Source organism: Neoarius graeffei, chromosome 14, assembly GCF_027579695.1.
Source record: "Neoarius graeffei isolate fNeoGra1 chromosome 14, fNeoGra1.pri, whole genome shotgun sequence".
NCBI lineage: Eukaryota > Metazoa > Chordata > Actinopteri > Siluriformes > Ariidae > Neoarius > Neoarius graeffei.
Window position 1 is genome coordinate 35043096 of NC_083582.1, and position 20307 is coordinate 35063402.

The 20307-nt window shown below is 41.4% G+C and overlaps 1 protein-coding gene across 1 annotated transcript in view; it reads right to left on the minus strand.

Moving 5' to 3' along the window:
• Positions 1-20307, minus strand: part of pcdh15b (protocadherin-related 15b) — a 462078-nt gene that overhangs the window by 281154 nt on the left and 160617 nt on the right. Inside the window, 2 exon segments of the mRNA XM_060938905.1 lie at positions 7725-7837; positions 8086-8194. Of these exon segments, the coding sequence (XP_060794888.1) occupies positions 7725-7837; positions 8086-8194 (222 nt within the window).

Genomic DNA, 20307 nt, shown 5'->3' on the forward strand with positions numbered 1-20307 from the left:
GCTAAATACACTCATTATTAAAGCCATAAAGCCTCGCTGCTACCTTTGAATTTCCATTGAATAAGTGTTTGAAAAAATGTTTAGGGGTCCGTCTCAGAAACTGGTCTCTCATTTGGGACATTATGGTCAAAAAATAAATTTTCTAATTTTACTATTTTTTTTTGCATTTACCTAACACTCAATGTTTCTTTTGTCATGTTTAATAAGAATAAAAGATACTATCTTGCTTTATCTGGCCTCCACTGTGGGACATTTTTTTTTAATTACAATTCAAATGCTTTTGTAAAATTGATTTACATATAAAATAACTACATCATGAAGAATTAAAGCCCCTCCTTCACAGATGAGTGAAAATATTGAATAAATTTCCTTTTTTTTGGTTGCTTGGGTTAAAAATGCCAAGTTATGATGACTGAATTGATTATTCACTTAAATATGAATAATATGATACATTCTGGGTATTTGATATGGCGAAATAGGACAATAGGACACAATGGAAAAATCAAGAACACACCGGAAAGATGAGAATAACGGCGGTGGTAAAAGAACAACGACTGTACTGGCTGAAGGTCGCACAGGTCTCTGCTGTGGCGTGCGAGCATTGGGACATCACTACCGCACCGGACGGAGCGCGAGGCAGGGGCGGGGCAAAATGACTGGCCGTAGATTCTATCAAAAGTTCGATCTAAATTGACCATGGTTGCAAAATATTGGCCAAAAATATGCAAACACTATGAAATATGAAAGTAAGATGAAAAAGAAACATTCTACTGCCTTATACTGCAAGACTAAAACAAAATAAAACTGTCAAAACTCACCTTTTCAGTGATAACGTCTGAACAGATCACCCGCATAACAGAAAGACCGCAAATGGAAGCACGATTAACTTCTAACTGTTGGAGTGGAAAATTCCATTCTACACATGCAAATTGTTAATGTGTGTCCTTCCCCGCACACAAATAACATGCTACGGTAAAAAATAGACCACAACTCATTTTATAGCTCAGAAATTCATACAAGACCAGCTACCATCGTAACATATTCTGTAAGAAACATATTCTATACCTAACTTTCAGCTTTCGTTTTAAAAAACAAAATCGCAGATTTATAACTAAATTTTTATATGGTGTAGTGATTTTTAAGTTACCACTTTTGGTGAGGTAGTGACCTTGACCCTGAGGCTTTCCGTTTAGATCAAAACACACGATCGCATTGGTTTTGGGTATACGGAAAATGGAGTTACAACGGTGATCAAATATTTTGCATGATGTTTTATTATGGTTATGATTATTCTGTGAGCGCACCAATCCTTAGGTGTATATGGGGCGGAGCTAAGGGGTGGCCGGGGGAGCGTGGCCACCCTAGGGCACACCTTGGCCCCACCCTGGCCACCCCAGGGCCGGACAATAAAATTTATAAAACCGATATGTCCCACGAAATGTTAGTTCCACCCACTGGATTTTTGTTCCGCCTACTTGGTTTCTGCGGTGATGCATATTACTGTAGCACAAACATTTCGCGCGTTCAAGCAGCAGGTAGTATCAGATAGTCATGCTCTAGTCGCAACAACCTACGAACTACGTGAACGTGCGATAAATTTGGGATGTAAGTTATTCATCTCTTTTACTCTCTTCAAGTTTTCTCACTTTGTAGACATACAGTTACAATTCTGTCCTCAGACAATTCAGAGTTTCCAGAAATCTCCCGAGTTTCCAGAAATCTCCACTTTGCCCGGGGTTTTCGAAAGTATCCGTTTTCAGTGACTGACACCTTCATTTACATGTAAATGCAACCGTATAGATAAATATGCGTCTTTGTAGATATCCAGCTACAGTGGGATTTGTGCTGTGTGCACACATAGATAGATACTAGATAGATAGAAAGCAAAACATCGGTGGTTTTCGATTGTACGACTCAAAAGAGAAAATTACGTCGGCAAGTTAGCTGTCTGTGAATCACTTTGCTCACTTTAACCGCAGAATACAACTTTTAAAGTTAATGTTTGTCTGTTACATGAAAATATAGAGATGTTGTGTGTTACTGGTGGGAGTACACATTGATTAATAATTGTCACACTCATACATACACAACACTCATGCATTCTCTCAACACACACTCTCTCCCCCTACCCCTCTCATGCACCACATTTCTATATTTACATGTAACACACTCACTCATACAACACTTATGCGCTCTCTTAACACACTGTCTATCTCACTCTCACACACACAATTTGTGCACTACATTTCTATATTTACATGTAACATTCATACACTCTCAGCACAGACACAACTCATGCACTAAATTTTTATATTTAAATGTACGTAACACTCATGCACTGTCTTAACACTCTCTCTCTCGCTCTCATATATGAACATAATACTTCGCTCTCTTAACACACACTGTCTTTCTCTCACTCACTATAAGATACAACTCATGCACTCTCAACACACACCCTCTCTTACACACACACACACACACACACACACACCACTCATGCATGATGCACTACGTTTACATGTAACACACTCACTGGTATACACAACACTCGTGCACTCTGAACACACACTCACCCACACACCATCCATGCACTACATTTCTATATTCACATATAACACACACAACACTCATGCATTCTGAACATACACTCTCTCTCTCACACACACAACTTATGCACTTCATTTTTGTATTTACATGGAACATATCTTCACACACACACACACACACACACACACACACACACACACACTATTCATATACTACAGCTCATCTATATCTACATGCAGTGCACATACTTTCCCCCTCTCTCTCTCTCTCACACACACACCACTCATGCACTACACCTCATCTATGTCATGTGTTACATCAGTGTAACACTTTCACTCACTCACACGCACGCGCACACAAACACATTTTGTAACTCAACACATTTAGTTTGTACAGTACTTACAATGGACAATATCACAACATGTTGTAAGTGTTTACATATGCTGTATGTATGAGTTAAGTATACAAGTATTTTCCTTTTCCTGAGCAAAGCACTCTTTATTCAAGCCTGACTAATATGCTTACTACTTCCCAGGTGCCTGGGACAGGTGATCTTTTAGTTTTTACTTTTGCGTTTTAGTAGTGATCGTTAAAATCCTGATGCTTAACTAGAGTAAACAAGTTGGATGGTTTCTTTGTTTTGCAGATGCTTTATGTTACATAAATAAATTAATACATTAATTTCTGACCTCTTGGCTCACATGGGTTTTGTTCATGAGTTAGGCACCAGATATGCCACCAGATACATCAGAATACAGGAAATCAAATCTAGCTAATTCAAAATTTCCCAGGGGAGGACCCCTGCACCCCCCCCCCCCCCCCCCCATTTAGTCACAGCATGGCCACCCCCTGTATATCCTTGGCCCCCCTTTGGCCACCCCATGTAAAAAATCCTGGCTACACCACTTGGTGTATAAAGTTACAACTTAAAATACAATTAGTGATAACTGTAGACTTTTCAGTGGACTACAACCTTTTTAAGGGAATGCGATGTAGTCAACCATTTATCATGTCCCAGATCAAGCCGCCATTTTTCCACAAATTTGCAGAATTTTTGCCAAATTCTGAAAAGAGTATTCACATCAAAGATTTAGTTTTATCTGTATTATTTCTTTCATCATTTTAATTAAAATTAAAACCAACATCACCATTCAAAACCGTATAGTTTATTGACTGTGAGTATATTTAGTGGGGTACCCCCACAGTGCCCAGTTTCTGAGACAGACCCTTAGACGAGAACTGAGGCTTATTCTACATTGATTGATGGTGCCAATGTGTGTTCATGCACGCTGGGCTTACTGTGGCATTTACCTTGTTTAATTATTTTATTTCTGCCATTATTTTCAGAATATTTCTTTGTGTACGGAATGTTATAAATACAGTAGATAACATTTGAATAATTGTGCTCAGTATAATTAAAAGTGTAAATTAAAGGCACATCAGGAATATGTCTTCATTATTACATCTTATTAGATGTTAATTATGATGTGTTTGTTATTCTGTAACAATAAAATAGGCTTAAAATGAAATGAAATGGTCAATTTGATTTTCTTTCATCAAAAATCAAAATGAATCATTTAGATTCATCGACTAATGAGTAAAATAGACGATAGATTAATCGATAGGAATATAGTCATTAGTAGCAGCCCTAATGTTGTTATTTTAATGTTTAGGGGGGGAAAAAGCTTGCATATTTCTGCTCATTTTAGTTGCACTTTCCAAAGAAAAAAAACTTAGTGAAATGATTTCAGTTTGCGTATCAGTACTTTTTACACATTTCCAGCACATTTTAACACCACCACGATAATACTGATAACCGTGACAATTTTGGTCACTGCAGTTGTGGTATTAAAGTTTCATACCATTTCATCTTTATTCAGAATAAAGGTCCATCAGCATTCTGGATGTAACATGTGCACTATACTGAGATAATCTGAGATAATGTGAAGCCCATCTAGGGATTTCAATAAGCTAAGAAATAAGTCAAGGAGAAAAACTGGTACTATGGGCTGTATTTGAGAACACGGCTACAGCAATCAGGTTCAATCTCAGTTAGACAGAAAAATGCAGCGCTACATGTGAAGGTGTTTCAATGCCAGGATGTATCGATGACTCAGCAGTGAGGCTTTTGAGCTCCTGACAGGCAGTTTCTCCATCAGAACCACTTCTGACAGTGGTAATATAAGGTGTAACTCCTATTCTGACAAAACACTAGATGTAGTTCCAGAAGAGGCAGTATATTAAGTATAGACCCTTTTCAGTCACGTGACCTTCGTAAACGCGACCACCATTTTGGACATGTAGTGGACTTCGGCTCGAATCAGTTTGAATGCGAGGAAGGCGAGAAACGAAAAAAATAAAAGAAAAAGGAGCGAGATGCAGAAAACACCTTCACTATCCAGCGACGTAGGGCATTTACAGGGCGAGCAGAGGGAGAGGTATTTGCAAAAATTGAGGTTAGCAGGCTTAGAGAACGACGTTTACCTGCTTCCACCAGGATTGTTCACTGACGTACGCTCCGGCTTGCTCCCCCTCAAATTAAGCAGCGCGCTCCGGCTTGCTCCCCCTCAAATTAAGCAGCGCGCTCTGGCTTCCGGAGCGCGCTGCTTAATTTGAGGGGGAGCAAGCCAGAGCACGCTCCGGAACCTCGGCCGGAGCACTCCGGGAGCAAGCCGGAGCGCGCTGCTTAATTTGAGGGGGAGCAAGCCGGAGCGCGCTCCGGAACCTCAGACGTTGGCTCCGGCAGCTATTTACACTGGATCCAGTGTAAATAGCTGCCGGATCATAATTACAGTAAACTAGTAAATACAGTAAAGGAAAAACTTGAGACTGAAAGGTTTTAACAGTCATCCAAATGACTGAACGTAAACATTGCTACAGTAACATACTAGCTACTATGTTGTTGACATTAGCTAGTCAACAATAGCTACTACAGAAGAACAAAGAGGTTACAATGGGTTATTTTAACCTATTTGGTTACACACTTGCCGCCATAGAATGTTAACAGCAATGTAATGCCTTTTCTGGCTAATTTTATTCGTCTTACCTCCAACAAAGTGGTCACTACACAAGCATTGGTATGCCGAGGGCTGCCAATTTTTCCTGTTAATGGCCGCTATCCATCTTCTCCGTCGGGATCCGATAAAATGATAAACCTTGCCTTGTTTGTTGATGGTTACTACATCCAGGTGCACAACAATATAGTGGCATGATGGAAGTCTTGCTGAAAGTAAAAACTTTCTTTGCTGCCGTTCCTCAATGTTGGCTGTGGTAAACTACTGGTAGTACATGTCCAAAATGGCGGCCGCGTTTGTCGTGACATCACGTGAAAAGGGTCCATACTGCACCCACTAGATTATCACGAGAGTGTTGATATTGGGACTTTATGTTCAGGAGTCTATTTAACAGTTATTAGCTTGTACATGAGCTAATAGCCGATGAGGTGTGTAGCGCTGAGTCAGCTATAAGCCATGTATGATGAGATTGAGTGGAATAACTTTTATTCTATCCACATTCACTGGATTTTGAGAAACAGAGCATTTTATCTATCTATCTATCTATCTATCTATCTATCTATCTATCTATCTATCTATCTATCTATTTTTGCAAGTTCGATAAATAAAAACTTTTTACAAAACGTCTCACAAAATAATTTCCACTTAGAATGCAAACAAACCAGCAAAATGCCAGTAGCAATTTGTGAAAAATGCTATAATAATAATTCTTGAAAAATAAAAAAAGATACGTTCTTACCATCAGATACTTCCATTCCATATTTTGTCGCTTTCTTTCTTTATTTATTTATTTTTTGTATTTTGGGTGTTTTTGTTTTTTAGAGTAGAATTTTTTATTTCGTCCTCGGTTGGTTCAGCAACACACGCTGTCATTTTGTTTTTCTCTACTCATGCTTTATGAGCTGATATCCAAGTAGTAGAGTAGCCAATCAGAGCATGCGATTGCTCATATCCAGTGAATGTGGATAGAATAAAAACCTTTTAGCTGTATAAGTTCAGGCTAATATGGATAGTGTGACTACTATAAGGTGAACTGCCAACTGGGTGTCAATTGTCCAGTATGTAAACTCCAAGATAAACATGACATGTAACATTTCCAAAGAGCTACTGGAGTGAAACAAAAGTCAATGGCCACAGCTTTGCACTGTGTATAAGAGATTATCAAGGCTTTATGGTTGACAACCATTTCACTGTTTTTCGACTTTGTTAAAATACCTCCAAGCATTTTGTTTCTGTCCTTTATAATGGCATTAAGCTAATGATATTTAAATTCAAAACAGTATTAATGTATATCAGAGTAGAGCATTGAGAATGGAAAGCGAGGGGTTAAAAGGGAGGGTCAGGTTTTTCATGCATGGCTAATGTGTTGTCACACAAGCTTATCAAGCTTATTTATCTGGTGCTGAAAACCAACAGAGAGGAGGGAGGATGTGGACCTGAGAGAGTCCACAAGTTAGTTCACATGGTAAATGTATTGAGTAGGGTGCAGAAAGAGCCAGCTCTGGTTCATATGTATATGGCTAGCAATTCTTGAGAACAGAAATTTGATAAATGAGATTTGGCTGGGACTCTGAAGAAGTCAACAAAGAACAAAGCAATAAATTTTATCTCACGTGCTGATCAAGCAAATTGGGGCTGCATTGCCTGAACTAATTATTGTATTGGATGCCTCTGTAGCCCAAAGACTAGGCAGGCATCTGCCCATCCATCCATCCATCCATCCATCTCACACTGTAGCAAGAACATGGGGCATGACTTATCTTTATATCTCGCTTGGAAAAAGAGAAATAAAGCAATCTAGTTGTTTTTACGTGTTAAGCCTTTAAAAGCGGTGTCTGGCATGCTTTTCCACTCCTCACTACTTTGCTTTGATCCTATGAGGAGCTCCAGGCAGAGCTCCCAGTTAGAGTGAACTGTTTCCTGATTCACTGGCACATTAGACACACCACACCAGTTCTCTATGTGAAAAAGCTGGTGGCATGTATCATCTTTTTGATGGAAAAATACACCACACTACTCCGTCCTACACTCTGCTCTCATGCAGACCCCAATGTGCTTTCTCTTTCTTTTCTCTCATGCTTATTAGCTCATGATGTACTGCACATATCTGGGAACAAATTATGACAGCATTCGGGGGGGTTTTTTCAAGGGTATTCTTATTACCTTGATTATCAAGTCGAACCGCTGGTGCTGCTCACGGCTGATAGGCTGCAGGAGTCTGAGCTCGGCTGTGCTACTGTTTAGTGAGAAGTACTCGGCATAGAATGCAGGCTTGCCTAGGGAGAAAGAAGGAGAGTGGGGGATCGATAAGATACCAGGCCTTCATCGATGGGCTTGCTAGTGAAAATAATGACTCATTTTGGGCCCCACTGATCAAAATGCATTCAGCATCGCATTTGTTTCAGTACTGCAATCTCTCACTGTAGGATTAACAGCCTTGCTACTGCCTTCTGTTCATGCTAAAAAAAGGAAGTTGTGGTTGGCACTCCTTTCTGACAACAAAGATCTCAATACAGAAACCTACCAATGAGGATGGAGTAGAGGATCCCTGGGCGATCAGAGGGTGGCTGGATGTTCCTGTCCTGATCCACAGCCTGGATTGGAGGAGTGACATTCACTGGGTTCGCCTTGCTCTGTCAGACAAATAAATAAATCAGTTTAGTGTGCCGAGCCTTTAAAAGAGCTGCTTGGCATGCTTTTCAACACTCTGCTTCCTTTTCATCCTGACAAGATAAAGACAGATAGAGCAAGAAGTCACTAATGACTAATGTCTGTCTTCTCTGGTTGCACTTCAGGTTGATTGTAACAGCTGTGACCAGGTCATTACGGAGGCATGCTGTCACTTATTCATGACACACCCAATACTTTTAAGGATAAAAAATAAAAACAGCAGTAGCCATGTAAATGTGGCTCAAATGCATTTCTCAAAAAAAAAAACAAAGAAAAAACAAACAAAGGGCAAATTCATGAGAAGTGACTTTAACATTGCTGTCATTTGCAATGCAAAAACTTGACCATAAACATCGTATATTGCCTCCCTATCAATTATGAGCCTTAAAAGCTGATCTTCTCTTCTTGTGATCTACTCTTCCTGAGTTTCTGAAAGCCCAGGGGAGAAATAAATCTCCCCCCCCCCACACACACACACACACTTCTGCATGGATGTGCAGAATCACAAGGTCTGAGCATAATCTTGGCAGCCAGTAAATAAACAGTTCATCTATAATTCAGCTTGCCCTTGCAAAACCTATAATGACAACATTAAAAAGGGACAGCGAGTGTGAAAACCAAGGGATAATGTGAGTGAAAAATAAAGGTGCTCTGTAAATTAGGAAACATCAGGCCTATGTTAATCCAGAGTGTACAGCTTAAGACTACTTAAGGCTGCGCATGTGCAGCCACAACATATGGCCGCATATAGGTTGTGCATTAGCAACAGACGCTGACAACATAACTACTTAACAAGCTTAGACCTAAATTTAATGTGTTTGTAAAGCTGTGAGTTCTACACCACTGGGGGACTGTCATTACCTTAAAATACCCAGTTCTTCTAAAGTCTGATCAAACAGTCATCATTAAATTCAACTGGGAAAATGCAGTTAACTACAATAAATACAAAAGAAATAGGGATTGTGAGGGTCTACTGTAAGCAACTGTGCTAACTTACTCAAATGTAAACCAGCAGCCATTCAATCAGGACAAATAAGGACAAATTGTTATTTCAATAATGCTGTGCATTGCTTTTAATCACATGCAAGAAATACCTATGCATGATTAGCTCTTCTATTTGTCTTCAGCTACTTGAAATATAGAATTCTATCCAGACTTAAATGTATCTACTCACAGCTCTGAAAGCCTGGAGCCCTCTTTGCTACTCTTCCAACCCAGCAGCTGATCTCTGTTCTGCTTGGTTAAAATCTATCTTTGCAAGTTGCTATGTAATTCTCAACCCCTGCAACTGCAAAGCCTGCTGTATATCTTAAGTCCAGCTGAGTCATCCTGGTACTGTTTGGCCATGAATACACTTTCAATCACTCATTATCTATAAAAGTTGGTAACCAAGTACACGTCCAGGACTAGAGAAAGGACCCTGAAATACTGATCAAAATAGATCGACAACCTTCTTTGGCAATTTGTTATTATTTGAACATTAGTTCATGAGTTGTTTGTATTGGCATTTGACAGTGTTAAATCTATATGAATTCTAGTAACTTGGTTTTCTAGAGTGATGTCTTACCCTACATACACACAAAACGTGGTGAGTGTCAAAACGACTGGAAGTTATTAATTTTCCATGTGAGCCAAGGTCTCTCAGTGGTGAGACTGTTGGTGGCACATCTTGGGTGGTGGGAGCATGAGAATAAAGTTGAACTTCAGACAGCTTTATAGGAAAGAGCTATGATGCAGTTTGGCGGCAATCATTCACAATTTAGAAGTGTTCCGCTGCAAAGAATCCTCGTGAACACAGTCATGTAAATTTTGGCTCCATTCAAACTATTCCCTAGTCACCTACCATGGAGGAAAATTTGATAACTCTGGTGGTGGATTTTCTCATCTCATTATCTCTAGCCGCTTTATCCTGTTCTACAGGGTCGCAGGCAAGCTGGAGCCTATCCCAGCTGACTACGGGCAAAAGGCGAGGTGCACCCTGGACAAGTCGCCAGGTCATCACGGGGCTGACACACAGACAACCATTCACACCTATGGTCAATTTAGAGTCACCAGTTAACCTAACCTGCATGTCTTTGGACTGTGGGGGAAACCGGAGCACCCGGAGGAAACTCACGTGGACACGGGGAGAACATGCAAATTCCACACAGAAAGGCCCTCACCAGCCACGGGGCTCAAACCCAGACCTTCTTGCTGTGAGGCGACAGCGCTAACCACTACACCACAGTCCCACCCGGTATTGTTACCATTTTTTTAAAATTATTTTGTCTTATTTATTTATTTTTTCCAATTAAGATATGCCAGGTGACATGCAGCCCTTCAAATACAACAAAACATTCTGAATGAACTTGTAGTTGCCTACAAGGCCAACAACGTTGTGTAGTGTAGCCCTGCCAAAAAAAAGTCGCTCACTCTAATATTTGGTTGGCCCACCTTTAGCTTTGATTACAGTATGCATTCGCTGTAGCATTGTTTATTTCAGTCCAGAGTTGTATTAATTTTTTGCCGAGATCTTGTATTGAGGATGGGAGAGTCCAACCACTGTGGTGGTCTTCTCCAGCACATCCCAAAGATTCTCAGTGGGGTTAAGGTCAGGACTCTGTGGTGGCCAATTCATGTGTGAAAATGATTCCTCATGCTTCCTGGACAACTCTTTCACAATCTGACCCTTAATTTTATGCCCATGCCATCAGGGAAGAAAAAAAATCCATTGATTTGATAATAACCTGGTCATTCAGGTCTTCAGCTGACTTCATTTTATTGCCCCATAACATTGCTGAACCTCAACCTGACCAACTGAAGCCACCCCAGATCATGGCATGGCCTCCAGAGGCTTGTACAGTGGCCACTATGCACAATGGGTGCATCGCTTTATGCACATGCCTTCTTACACTGACACGCCCATCACTCAGGGATAGGGTAAATCTAGACTTATCAGACCAGATGACCTTTTTCCATTGCTCCATAGTCCCACTTTTGTGCTCCCCAGCAAATTGAAGTCTTTCCCCTTGATTAGTCTCACTAACAAGTGTTTTTATTTATTTATTTATTTATTTATTTATTTATTTAGTTAGTTAGTTAGTTAGTTAGTTAGTTAGTTAGTTTTTATGGCCACACAGCTGTTTAGTTCCAATCCTGTGAGTTCTCATCACATTGTGAGTGTGGGAATGCTCTTAATTTCACTATTAAACATAGCCATGAGTTCTACTGTGTTTTTTTTTTTTTAACAATTCAATTTCACCAAGCATTTAAGTGATCTCTGTCAGAAAACGGTTGGAGTGGAAGTGGATGTAAGTGCAGAAGAGTGTGTTTATTATAAGAATAACAAACGGGCATACAGTCCAAATCGACAAAAACAGAATCCAAAACACAGAACGTGAGTCAAGAACCAGAAAGACAATACAATAACACAGCTTGGTAATGGTGACAATCAACGCAATACTTTGCAACCTGTGTGAGTTCTCAGTGTCCTTATACATGTGTGCTGATTGCACTTTAATCTGGGACAGGTGCGAGCACTAAGTCTTTGAGGCGCGCGCTGCTCCGAGCATGTACGAGTGGAAGTTAGACATGTGTGCGTAAATGTGTGTGGATGTGACAATCTCTGATCATAGTCAAGATATTTTTCCAACTACATATTTTTTCCATGAAATTGATGTTTTACCACTATCCATCCAGGTTTTAATAATGCATTGGACTGTTCTTAACCCTGTGGGGTCGAGAGCTTCGCCGGTGAAGCTCGACAAGTTTAGAATGAGTAGGTCATGTATTTAGATAAATATCTTCAATTTTTTCATCATACAAGCATGATAAACATATTGACCAAAACTTTATACTTTACACTTTCCTATGTACCCACTGCCAAATAATATTATAGTTTTTAAATGACCTAAATTGGATGAAACATAAAACTTGTCACCTTACTCAGTCACACCGGAGTTGGAGTGCTGAGCGCGCACTTATGCATTCATAAAAGACTATTCACATGGTAATGGAATGATAATCACTTTCACTCTTCCGGTTTCGACTGGTTTCTCTTTTGCGGTGGGAATGCCCACCGTAAACGGGATAATATCTGTCAGCCATAGTTTAGGCTGTTTGGAGGTAAAACTTGTTGCAAGATGGCACATGGATTTTATGCACTTTGGATGACTCAGGACAGCGATTCAATTTCAGGACAGTGAATCAATTCATGATTCAGGACAGTGATTCAGTTCAATCTTGAGAACTGAGACGCAGTGCCTTTTTTTTCACTTCTACTTTATCCAGCCAAAGAGCAACTGGAGTAAGTGTAAATGTTTCTTCTATTTCTTATGAACTTATCGGTTGATGTGCATGTGTTGTAGTGCATACACAGGAAAAATGACTTAGCAATTTTTCCAGAGTTAAAATTATTTTCTCAAAAATAGTTAATTTTGCTCCAATTTGGAGTTGGAGTGGGAGAAAAATTCCAGAGTAAGTGTGTAAAACAGTAATAGAATAGGTTGTGGCTCTGAACTGAATAAAATAGTACAAGGGTTAATTTCAAGACACACTGAATAGAGTCAAATACCAAAATAAAGTCAAATACCAGATAAATTAAGCTGTTGTAAAAAGCAGTTTTAGAACTGTATTGGAATGTGTGAAAAAAAACAAAACAAAACATGACCTTACCCATTGTGACTTGATCTGATGGAATTAAGAGTTAATCTGAACGGATTAAGAGATGGCAGTGGGAGGGGTTTTCACTTCACATGGATTTTTTTTACCCTTCTCACTGAATACCCCTCCCACTGCAAACCCTTTATTCCAAAACAATAGGACATAATTTTTTTGATGGCCAGTTAATTGTCCAAATCAATGAAGCAGATTTAAGTTTGTGTGCTTGATCCATTCCTAAGACTGAACAAAATCACCTCAAGTGACCAAAATGATTTGACACAATGGGTAAGGTCAGTTTTTTTTTCACATATCCTCCTGAGAACCAACCCATAGACTTGTGTCCTCTGTAGTTGACATTTGTTTTACGTGCACACCCTCTTACTCTTTCAAGCTATTCACTTGAATCCTGGTGTGTTGTAAAGAGTACATCCTGGACTTTCCAATGATATATCATGTGACTAGGATGGTTGCTGGGAAATTCCTAGTAAGGAAATCACAACAAAAGAGAAATTGAGAGACACATTTTTTTCTTGGTTCCCAGGAGGTTACTCCAACACAGTTCTAAAACTGCTTTTTACAACATTTTCATTTATTTATTTATTTATCTATTTATTTATTTTTAAAAGTACAATCATGACATACATACTACACAGATATACTGTATTGTAGCTGAACTTGTGCTGAATACAAAAAAAGTCATATGACTTTGAAAATACTGCTTAGATTTGTTGAAATTGACAACAAAATCAGAGTATACTAAAATCATTAGAGTGCCAGAAAATACCCAGACCCCAGAGGGTTAACACAATTCCAGTCATTTCAGCAATCTCCTTAATTGTTTTATTTGCTTGATGCAGGCCAATAATTTGACCCTGAAACACAGTAACATCTTTTCCATAAGCATGGGATACATTTTCCGACATGGTTGTTTAAAAAGTGAGAAGCTCCTCACTGCATCAGTTAGGGTTAAAAGAATTGCTGCCTGTTGAAATACATAAATCACTGCAGTAATTATCCAATCAAAGGCTCTTATGTATTTGCTTATTTAAATCCAAATGGCAACTTTTTTTCAAGAGGATGTCTTGGCCAGCCAGTATAGGTTTAGAGTAGCGTTTGTTCATGCGGTTTAGGCTGAGAGATAGAGACAAGAAAAAGCACTTTAGACAAAAAACACTGAATGCAGGAGAAAATGAGGGGCTTGATACCCTAATCCATTTTTCAATAACCCATAAATCCTTATTTAAAATTATTTAATCTTTGCACACTTGTTCCCTTGATAGTAACCACTCCTGGCTGGGAAGCTTGGCAATAATTCCAAAGCTGTAAATGTCACTTCAGAAGATGAGAGCTGACCATTTCACAGTTTGACTCCTGGCTTATTTAAATCTTTGTGTAACAAGAGAGTGCAAATAAGAAGTTAGATTGGTTTGTTTGTATGAGGGATTGCTTAAGTCCATACTTCTAATTAATGAAGATGGAGTCTTGGAAGGATGGGAATCTCTGTAATAACCTCAGCATTGCATTTTCTCCTTTTGCACAATATACTTTTCAACCATATAGCCTCAAAAACCAATCTTTCCCATAATAACCGATAAATACACCAGTCAACCAGAAAATTAATAACAATGACAGATAAAGTGAATTACATTGATGATGTTGTTACAATGGCACCTATTAAGGGGTGGGATATATTAGGCAGCAAGAGAACAATCAGCTCTCGAAGTTGATGTGTTGGAAACAGGAAAAATGGGCAAGCGTAACTTTGTGACTTTGACAAGGGCCAAATTGTGATGGCTCGATGACTGGGTCTGAGCATCTCCAAAATGGCACATCTTGTGGGGTATTCCCAGTATGCAGCGGTTAGTACCTACCAAAAGTGGTCCAAGGAAGGACAACTGGTGAACCAGCAACAGGATCATGGGTGTCAAAGGCTCATTGATTCATATAGGGCAAGAAAGGCTATAGCCCATATGGTCCAATCCCACAGAAGAACTACTGTAGCACAAACTGCTGAAAAGGTTAATGCTGGCTATAACAGAAAGGTGTCAGCATTAACATTTTTCAGCAGTTTGGGCTACAGAAGCCGTTCAGTGGGATTTGACCATATGGGCTACACTGTAAAAAAATAAGTTGTGTTAACTTAGTGATTAACCTGGTTGCCTTAAAATTTCAAGTTTGTTGAAACTCATATAGTAAAGTAGCACAATGCAACTTGATTGCCTCATTATGCTAACTTACTAAATGAGTTTTAATGAACTCAAAATTTTAAGGTAACCAGGTTACTCACTTTTTTTAATTCAAAACATTTTTTTTTACAGTGTACACTAGAGTCGAATCAATTACGTTCTTCGCTATGACCGATTCCATAGAGTTTATTGTCCTGGGTCTCCCCTGGTTATGCCTCCACAACCCCCACATTAACTGGAGCGATGGGACCATTCTCTCTTGGAGTACTCATTGCCTGGCCTCCTGCCTATCATCTGCTCCAACTCCCCTGGCCCCTCTTATCACCAGCCCTGATGAGACTATTGATTTCTCTAATTTGCTTCCTGAATATCTGGATCTTCATGTGGTGTTCAGTAAGGCTCATGCCACCTCCCTTCCTCCACACCAACCTTACGATTGTGCCATTGAACTGCTACCTGGAACCCCACCTCCCAGGGGCCGTATCTACTCTCTTTCCCCCTTGGAGTGGGAGGCCATGGACAAATACATTTTGGAGTCTCTAGCAGGGGGCGGCATGGTGGTGTAGTGGTTAGCGCTGTCGCCTCACAGCAAGAAGGTCCGGGTTTGAGCCCTGTGGCCGGCAAGGGCCTTTCTGTGCGGAGTTTGCATGTTCTCCCCGTGTCCGCATGGGTTTCCTCTGGGTGCTCCGGTTTCCCCCACAGTCCAAAGACTTGCAGGTTAGGTTAACTGGTGACTCTAAAATTGACTGTAGGTATGAATGTGAGTGTGAATGGTTGTCTGTGTCTATGTGTCAGCCCTGTGATGACCTGGTGACTTGTCCAGGGTGTTCCCCTCCTTTCGCCTGTAGTCAGCTGGGATAGGCTCCAGCTTGCCTGTGACCTTGTAGAACAGGATAAAGCAGCTAGCAGCTAGAGATAATGAGATGAGAGTCTCTAGCAGCTGGCATCATTCACCTATCATCCTCCCCTGCTGGAGCAGGGTTCTTCTTTGTGGAAAAGAAAGACAAGTCCCTCAGGCCCTACATCGACTCTCCGGGGCTTAATGCTATCACTGTCAGGAATCGCTATCCCCTCCCACTCATGTCCACCACCTTCAAATTACTTCAGAGGGCACAGTTTTTTTTATCAAGCTAGACCTCCACAACGCATAAGAGAATAAGAAAAGGAGATGAGTGGAAGATGGCGTTTAACACTCCTATGGGCCACTATGAGTATTTCATTTTTCCCTTTGGGCTCACTAAGGCCCACTCTGTCTTTCAAGCCCTGATCAATGACATACTGCGAGACTTCATTAGCCAGTTCTTTTTTGTTTACCTCAATGATATCCTCATCTTCTCCCCCACACTGGAGGTCCATCGGTCCCATGTCAGACAGGTCCTGCCTTAGAAAACCAATTCTTTGCCAAAGCAGAAAAGTGCGAGTGTCATAAGCACACAGTATCCTTCTTGGGCTTTGTTATATCCCCTGGGGTGGTCCAAATGGACCCCAACAAGGTCAAGGCAGTGCTTGAGTGGCCTGTTCCCTTTTCCCATAAGGAACTGCAATGCTTTTTGGGTTTTGCTAATTTTTACCGAAGGTTCATCAAGAATTATAGCACCATTTCTGCCCCTCTGACCGAACTTGTGTCCTTCAAGCACCCCTTTTCTTGGACCAACCATGCTGAGAAAGCCTTCTCTTCTCTTAAGAGCAGATTCACCATGGCCCCAGTCCTCATTATCCCAGACCCCGCCATTCATTTCATTCTTGAAGTGGATGCCTCTGACGCTGGTGTCAGAGCTGTTCTGTCCCAGAGGTCAGCCAAAGACAACAAGGTACACCCCTGCACAATTTTTTTTCTCATTGCATGACCCCAGCTGAATACAACTATGGCATTGGGGCTTGCGAATTGCTAGCTATCAAGCTGGCCTTAGAAGAATGGAGGCATTGGTTGGAGGTGACAGATTCCATTTATCATTTGGACAGACCATAAGAATCTCGAGTACCTCAGGACTGCCAAACATCTCAATGCACTCCAAGCCAGGTGGTCTCTGTTTTTCCTCCCACTTCAACTCTGTGCTCTCCTTCAGACCTGGTTCTAAGAATGTCAAGCCTAATGCTCTTTCCAGGCAGTTTTCTCTGAACTCTCAGCAAGACACCACTGAGCCCATCCTCCCTGCCCATTGCCTTGTGGCCACTGCCCAACTTGATATAGAAACCACTGTCCAAAACTCCCTGTCCAGCAATCCAGGACCAGGCTATGGTCCACCCAACTGTTTGTACATGCCCCCCTTGCATGCGCTCCCAAGTACTGCACTGGGGGCACAGCTCCTTCCTAGCCTGTCATCCTGGGGCAGCACGAACCCTTGCTGTCCTTAAGCAATGTTTCTGGTGGCTGACCATGCGGTGAGACATTAGGACCTTTGTGGCAGCTTGTGACAGCTGCTCCAGGAACAAGAATAGCAACCAACTGGCTGCTGGACTATTAAGGCCCCTACCTGTACCACACTGTCCTTGGTCCCATGTTGCCATGGATTTTGTCATTGGCCTCCCCTGCTCCAAGGGCAATACCTGCATCATGATGATCATCAATCGCTTCTCTAAGGTGGCTCACTTCATTCCCCTCCCTAAGCTACCTTCTGCCAAAGAAACAGTGGAACTGATGATCTACCATGCATTTCAGATTCATGGTCTGCCTACAGACATTGTATCTGACCAAGGCCCCCAGTTCTCCAGTCATTTCTGGAAAGAGTTCTGCAGGTTATTGGGGTCACTCCCATCCTCTCCTCGGGTTACCACCCTCAGACTAATGGGCTGACAGAACACATCAATCAGAAACTGGAGATTGCTTTACAGTGCCTAACTTCTGGCGATTTGTCTTCCTGGAGCCAGGTGCTCCCTTTGATCGAATGTGCCCACAACAGCTTTCCCTCATCATCTACCAGGCTGACTCCCTTCCAGTGTCATCTCGGTTACCAGCCCCCTCTTTTCCCCAAGCAAGAGGAGGAGGCATCTGTTCCTTCAGCCCAAGCTTTTGTCCAGCACTGCTGCAGAACTTGGGTGCGTGCCAGACGCCACCTTTTGCACGCCAATCACACGTACAAAAGGATAGCAGATTGTCATCACAGGCCAGCTCGTGTTTACCACCCAGGACAAAAGGTCATGTTATCCACAGCCAATCTCGCTCTCAAGGTCTCTTCACGCAAGCTGGCCCACAGGTTTGTTGGACCCTTCCCCATTTCTAAGGTCATTAATCCCACGACTGTCAGGTTAGCATTACTCAGGTCTATGCGGTGGCTCCACTCATTTTTTCATGTCTCACAACTGAGACCCCTGGTCTCCAGCCCCTTCTCCCCTCCTTCCAAGATCCCTCCCCCTCCCAGGATCATCGATGGAGGGGAGGCTGACACAGTTAAGAAACTAGTAAAGGTCTGTCGAAGGGGTCGGGGACTACAGTACCTGTTCAACTGGGAGGGCTATGGCCCAGAGGAGAGGTGTTAGGTGCCAATGTGGTTTATCCTTGACCCTGCGCTCATCAGGGATTTCCACTGCAAGAACCCAGGAACCCTGTCTGGGACACCCAGAGGTGTCTGTAAGGGGGGGGGGGGGGGGTACTGTCACAATCCAGCCTAGAACTTCCAGATCCTGATCTGCACCTTTGCACTCCGCTCTGCATTTTTCCCCGTTCTCCCTGCACTGTGTTAGCACACCTTCTACGTGTTTTTATCAGCCATCCCATATAAACACACCGAGGAGATTCACGCAGCATCGATAAATACTTGCTGTAAGTTCTGTAAGTTTTGTCTTGCTCAGGCTCACGCTCTCATTTATGTTCATGCTCTGTTCCTTGACTTTGTTTACTTTTTTGGATTACGATTTTTGCCTGCCATTTTTGGGATCTCTGATTGTGACTCTGGCTTCAGACTTTGCTTACGTGTTGATTACGACTTTGGTTGCTGTTAATTGGGACTTAACGCCATCTTCTGGGAAATCAGTGAATTGGTTTTGGGCTGTGCTGCTGCGCCTGTCGCCTGCCTGCCTCATGAATCTACTCCTCAGGTACACTTCCTCTCATTTCCCATAATTGCACATTGGGTCCTATCTGTTTCCATGGCCTTTGGGTCATGACAAGGCACCATTAATGCTGAATGATATATACAGCTTTTGGAGCAACATGCTTCGATCCAGATGACATCTTTTTCAGGGAAGGCCTTCTTTCTTTCAGTAATACAATGCCAAACCACATTCTGCATACATTAAAACTGCATGGATCCATAGTAAAAGAGTCTGGGTGCTAAACTGGCCTGCCTGCAGTCCAGATACGACATAGGAGACCCCAAACTGTTGCGCAACTGAAATTGTATATCAGGCAAAAATGGGACGCATTCACTTTCAGAACTATAGCAACTGGTCTCCTCAGTTCCCAAACATTTACAGAATGTTGTTAAAATTAGAGGTGTTACAACACAGTGGCACTGTCATGACTTTTTTGAAATGTGTTGCTGACATCAAATTCAAAATACGCATATATTTTTCAAAAAACAATAAAATGTCTCAGTTTCAGCATTTGATATGTTGTCTTTGTACTATATTCAACGAAATATCAGGTTTCCATGATTTGCACATCACATTCTGTTTTTATTTACATGTTACACAGTGTCCCAACTGTTTTGGAATCAGAGTTGTACATCGATCAGCATGATATGTTCTTGTTAATGAACATGGTTCTTCTTTGGCCAGTGAGCTCACTCACACCCACATGAACTTAAAAACCTTTCACCCATGCGAAATTTTTATTGCGTCAAACAGGACCTCAGTCCCGATGCACATCTCTAGTCTCAACCAGTGGACCTGTTAAGCTTTCTAAACATAAAATAGTGCACCTCTGATTCATATCTGTACATGTATCTGTTTTAGCAAACATACATTCATTTTGAATAATACTTACATTTGTGTACATCTTCAGTGTCCATCAAGGACTTATGTGAAAATGTGGCCGGGACTAAAGAGAGTAAACATGGGCTTTTGTGTTTATAGTGAAAGCTATTCATGAGTGCTAACAGATAAAAGTGAGCGCAGTTCAAGTGCAAGTACATGAACACTCCAGAGGCTCCCAAAAGACCAAGCTTCAGAAAATCAGCAAGCGATAATATTCTTGTCAGCTTGCTAACTATAAATGAAAAGGGATTGCTTTGGCAGAAACGGAGGGTTCATCTGCACTGCTGAGCCTTTTTCACTGTCTGATGCAGCACTGCCCAAACTCTGGGCAGCTC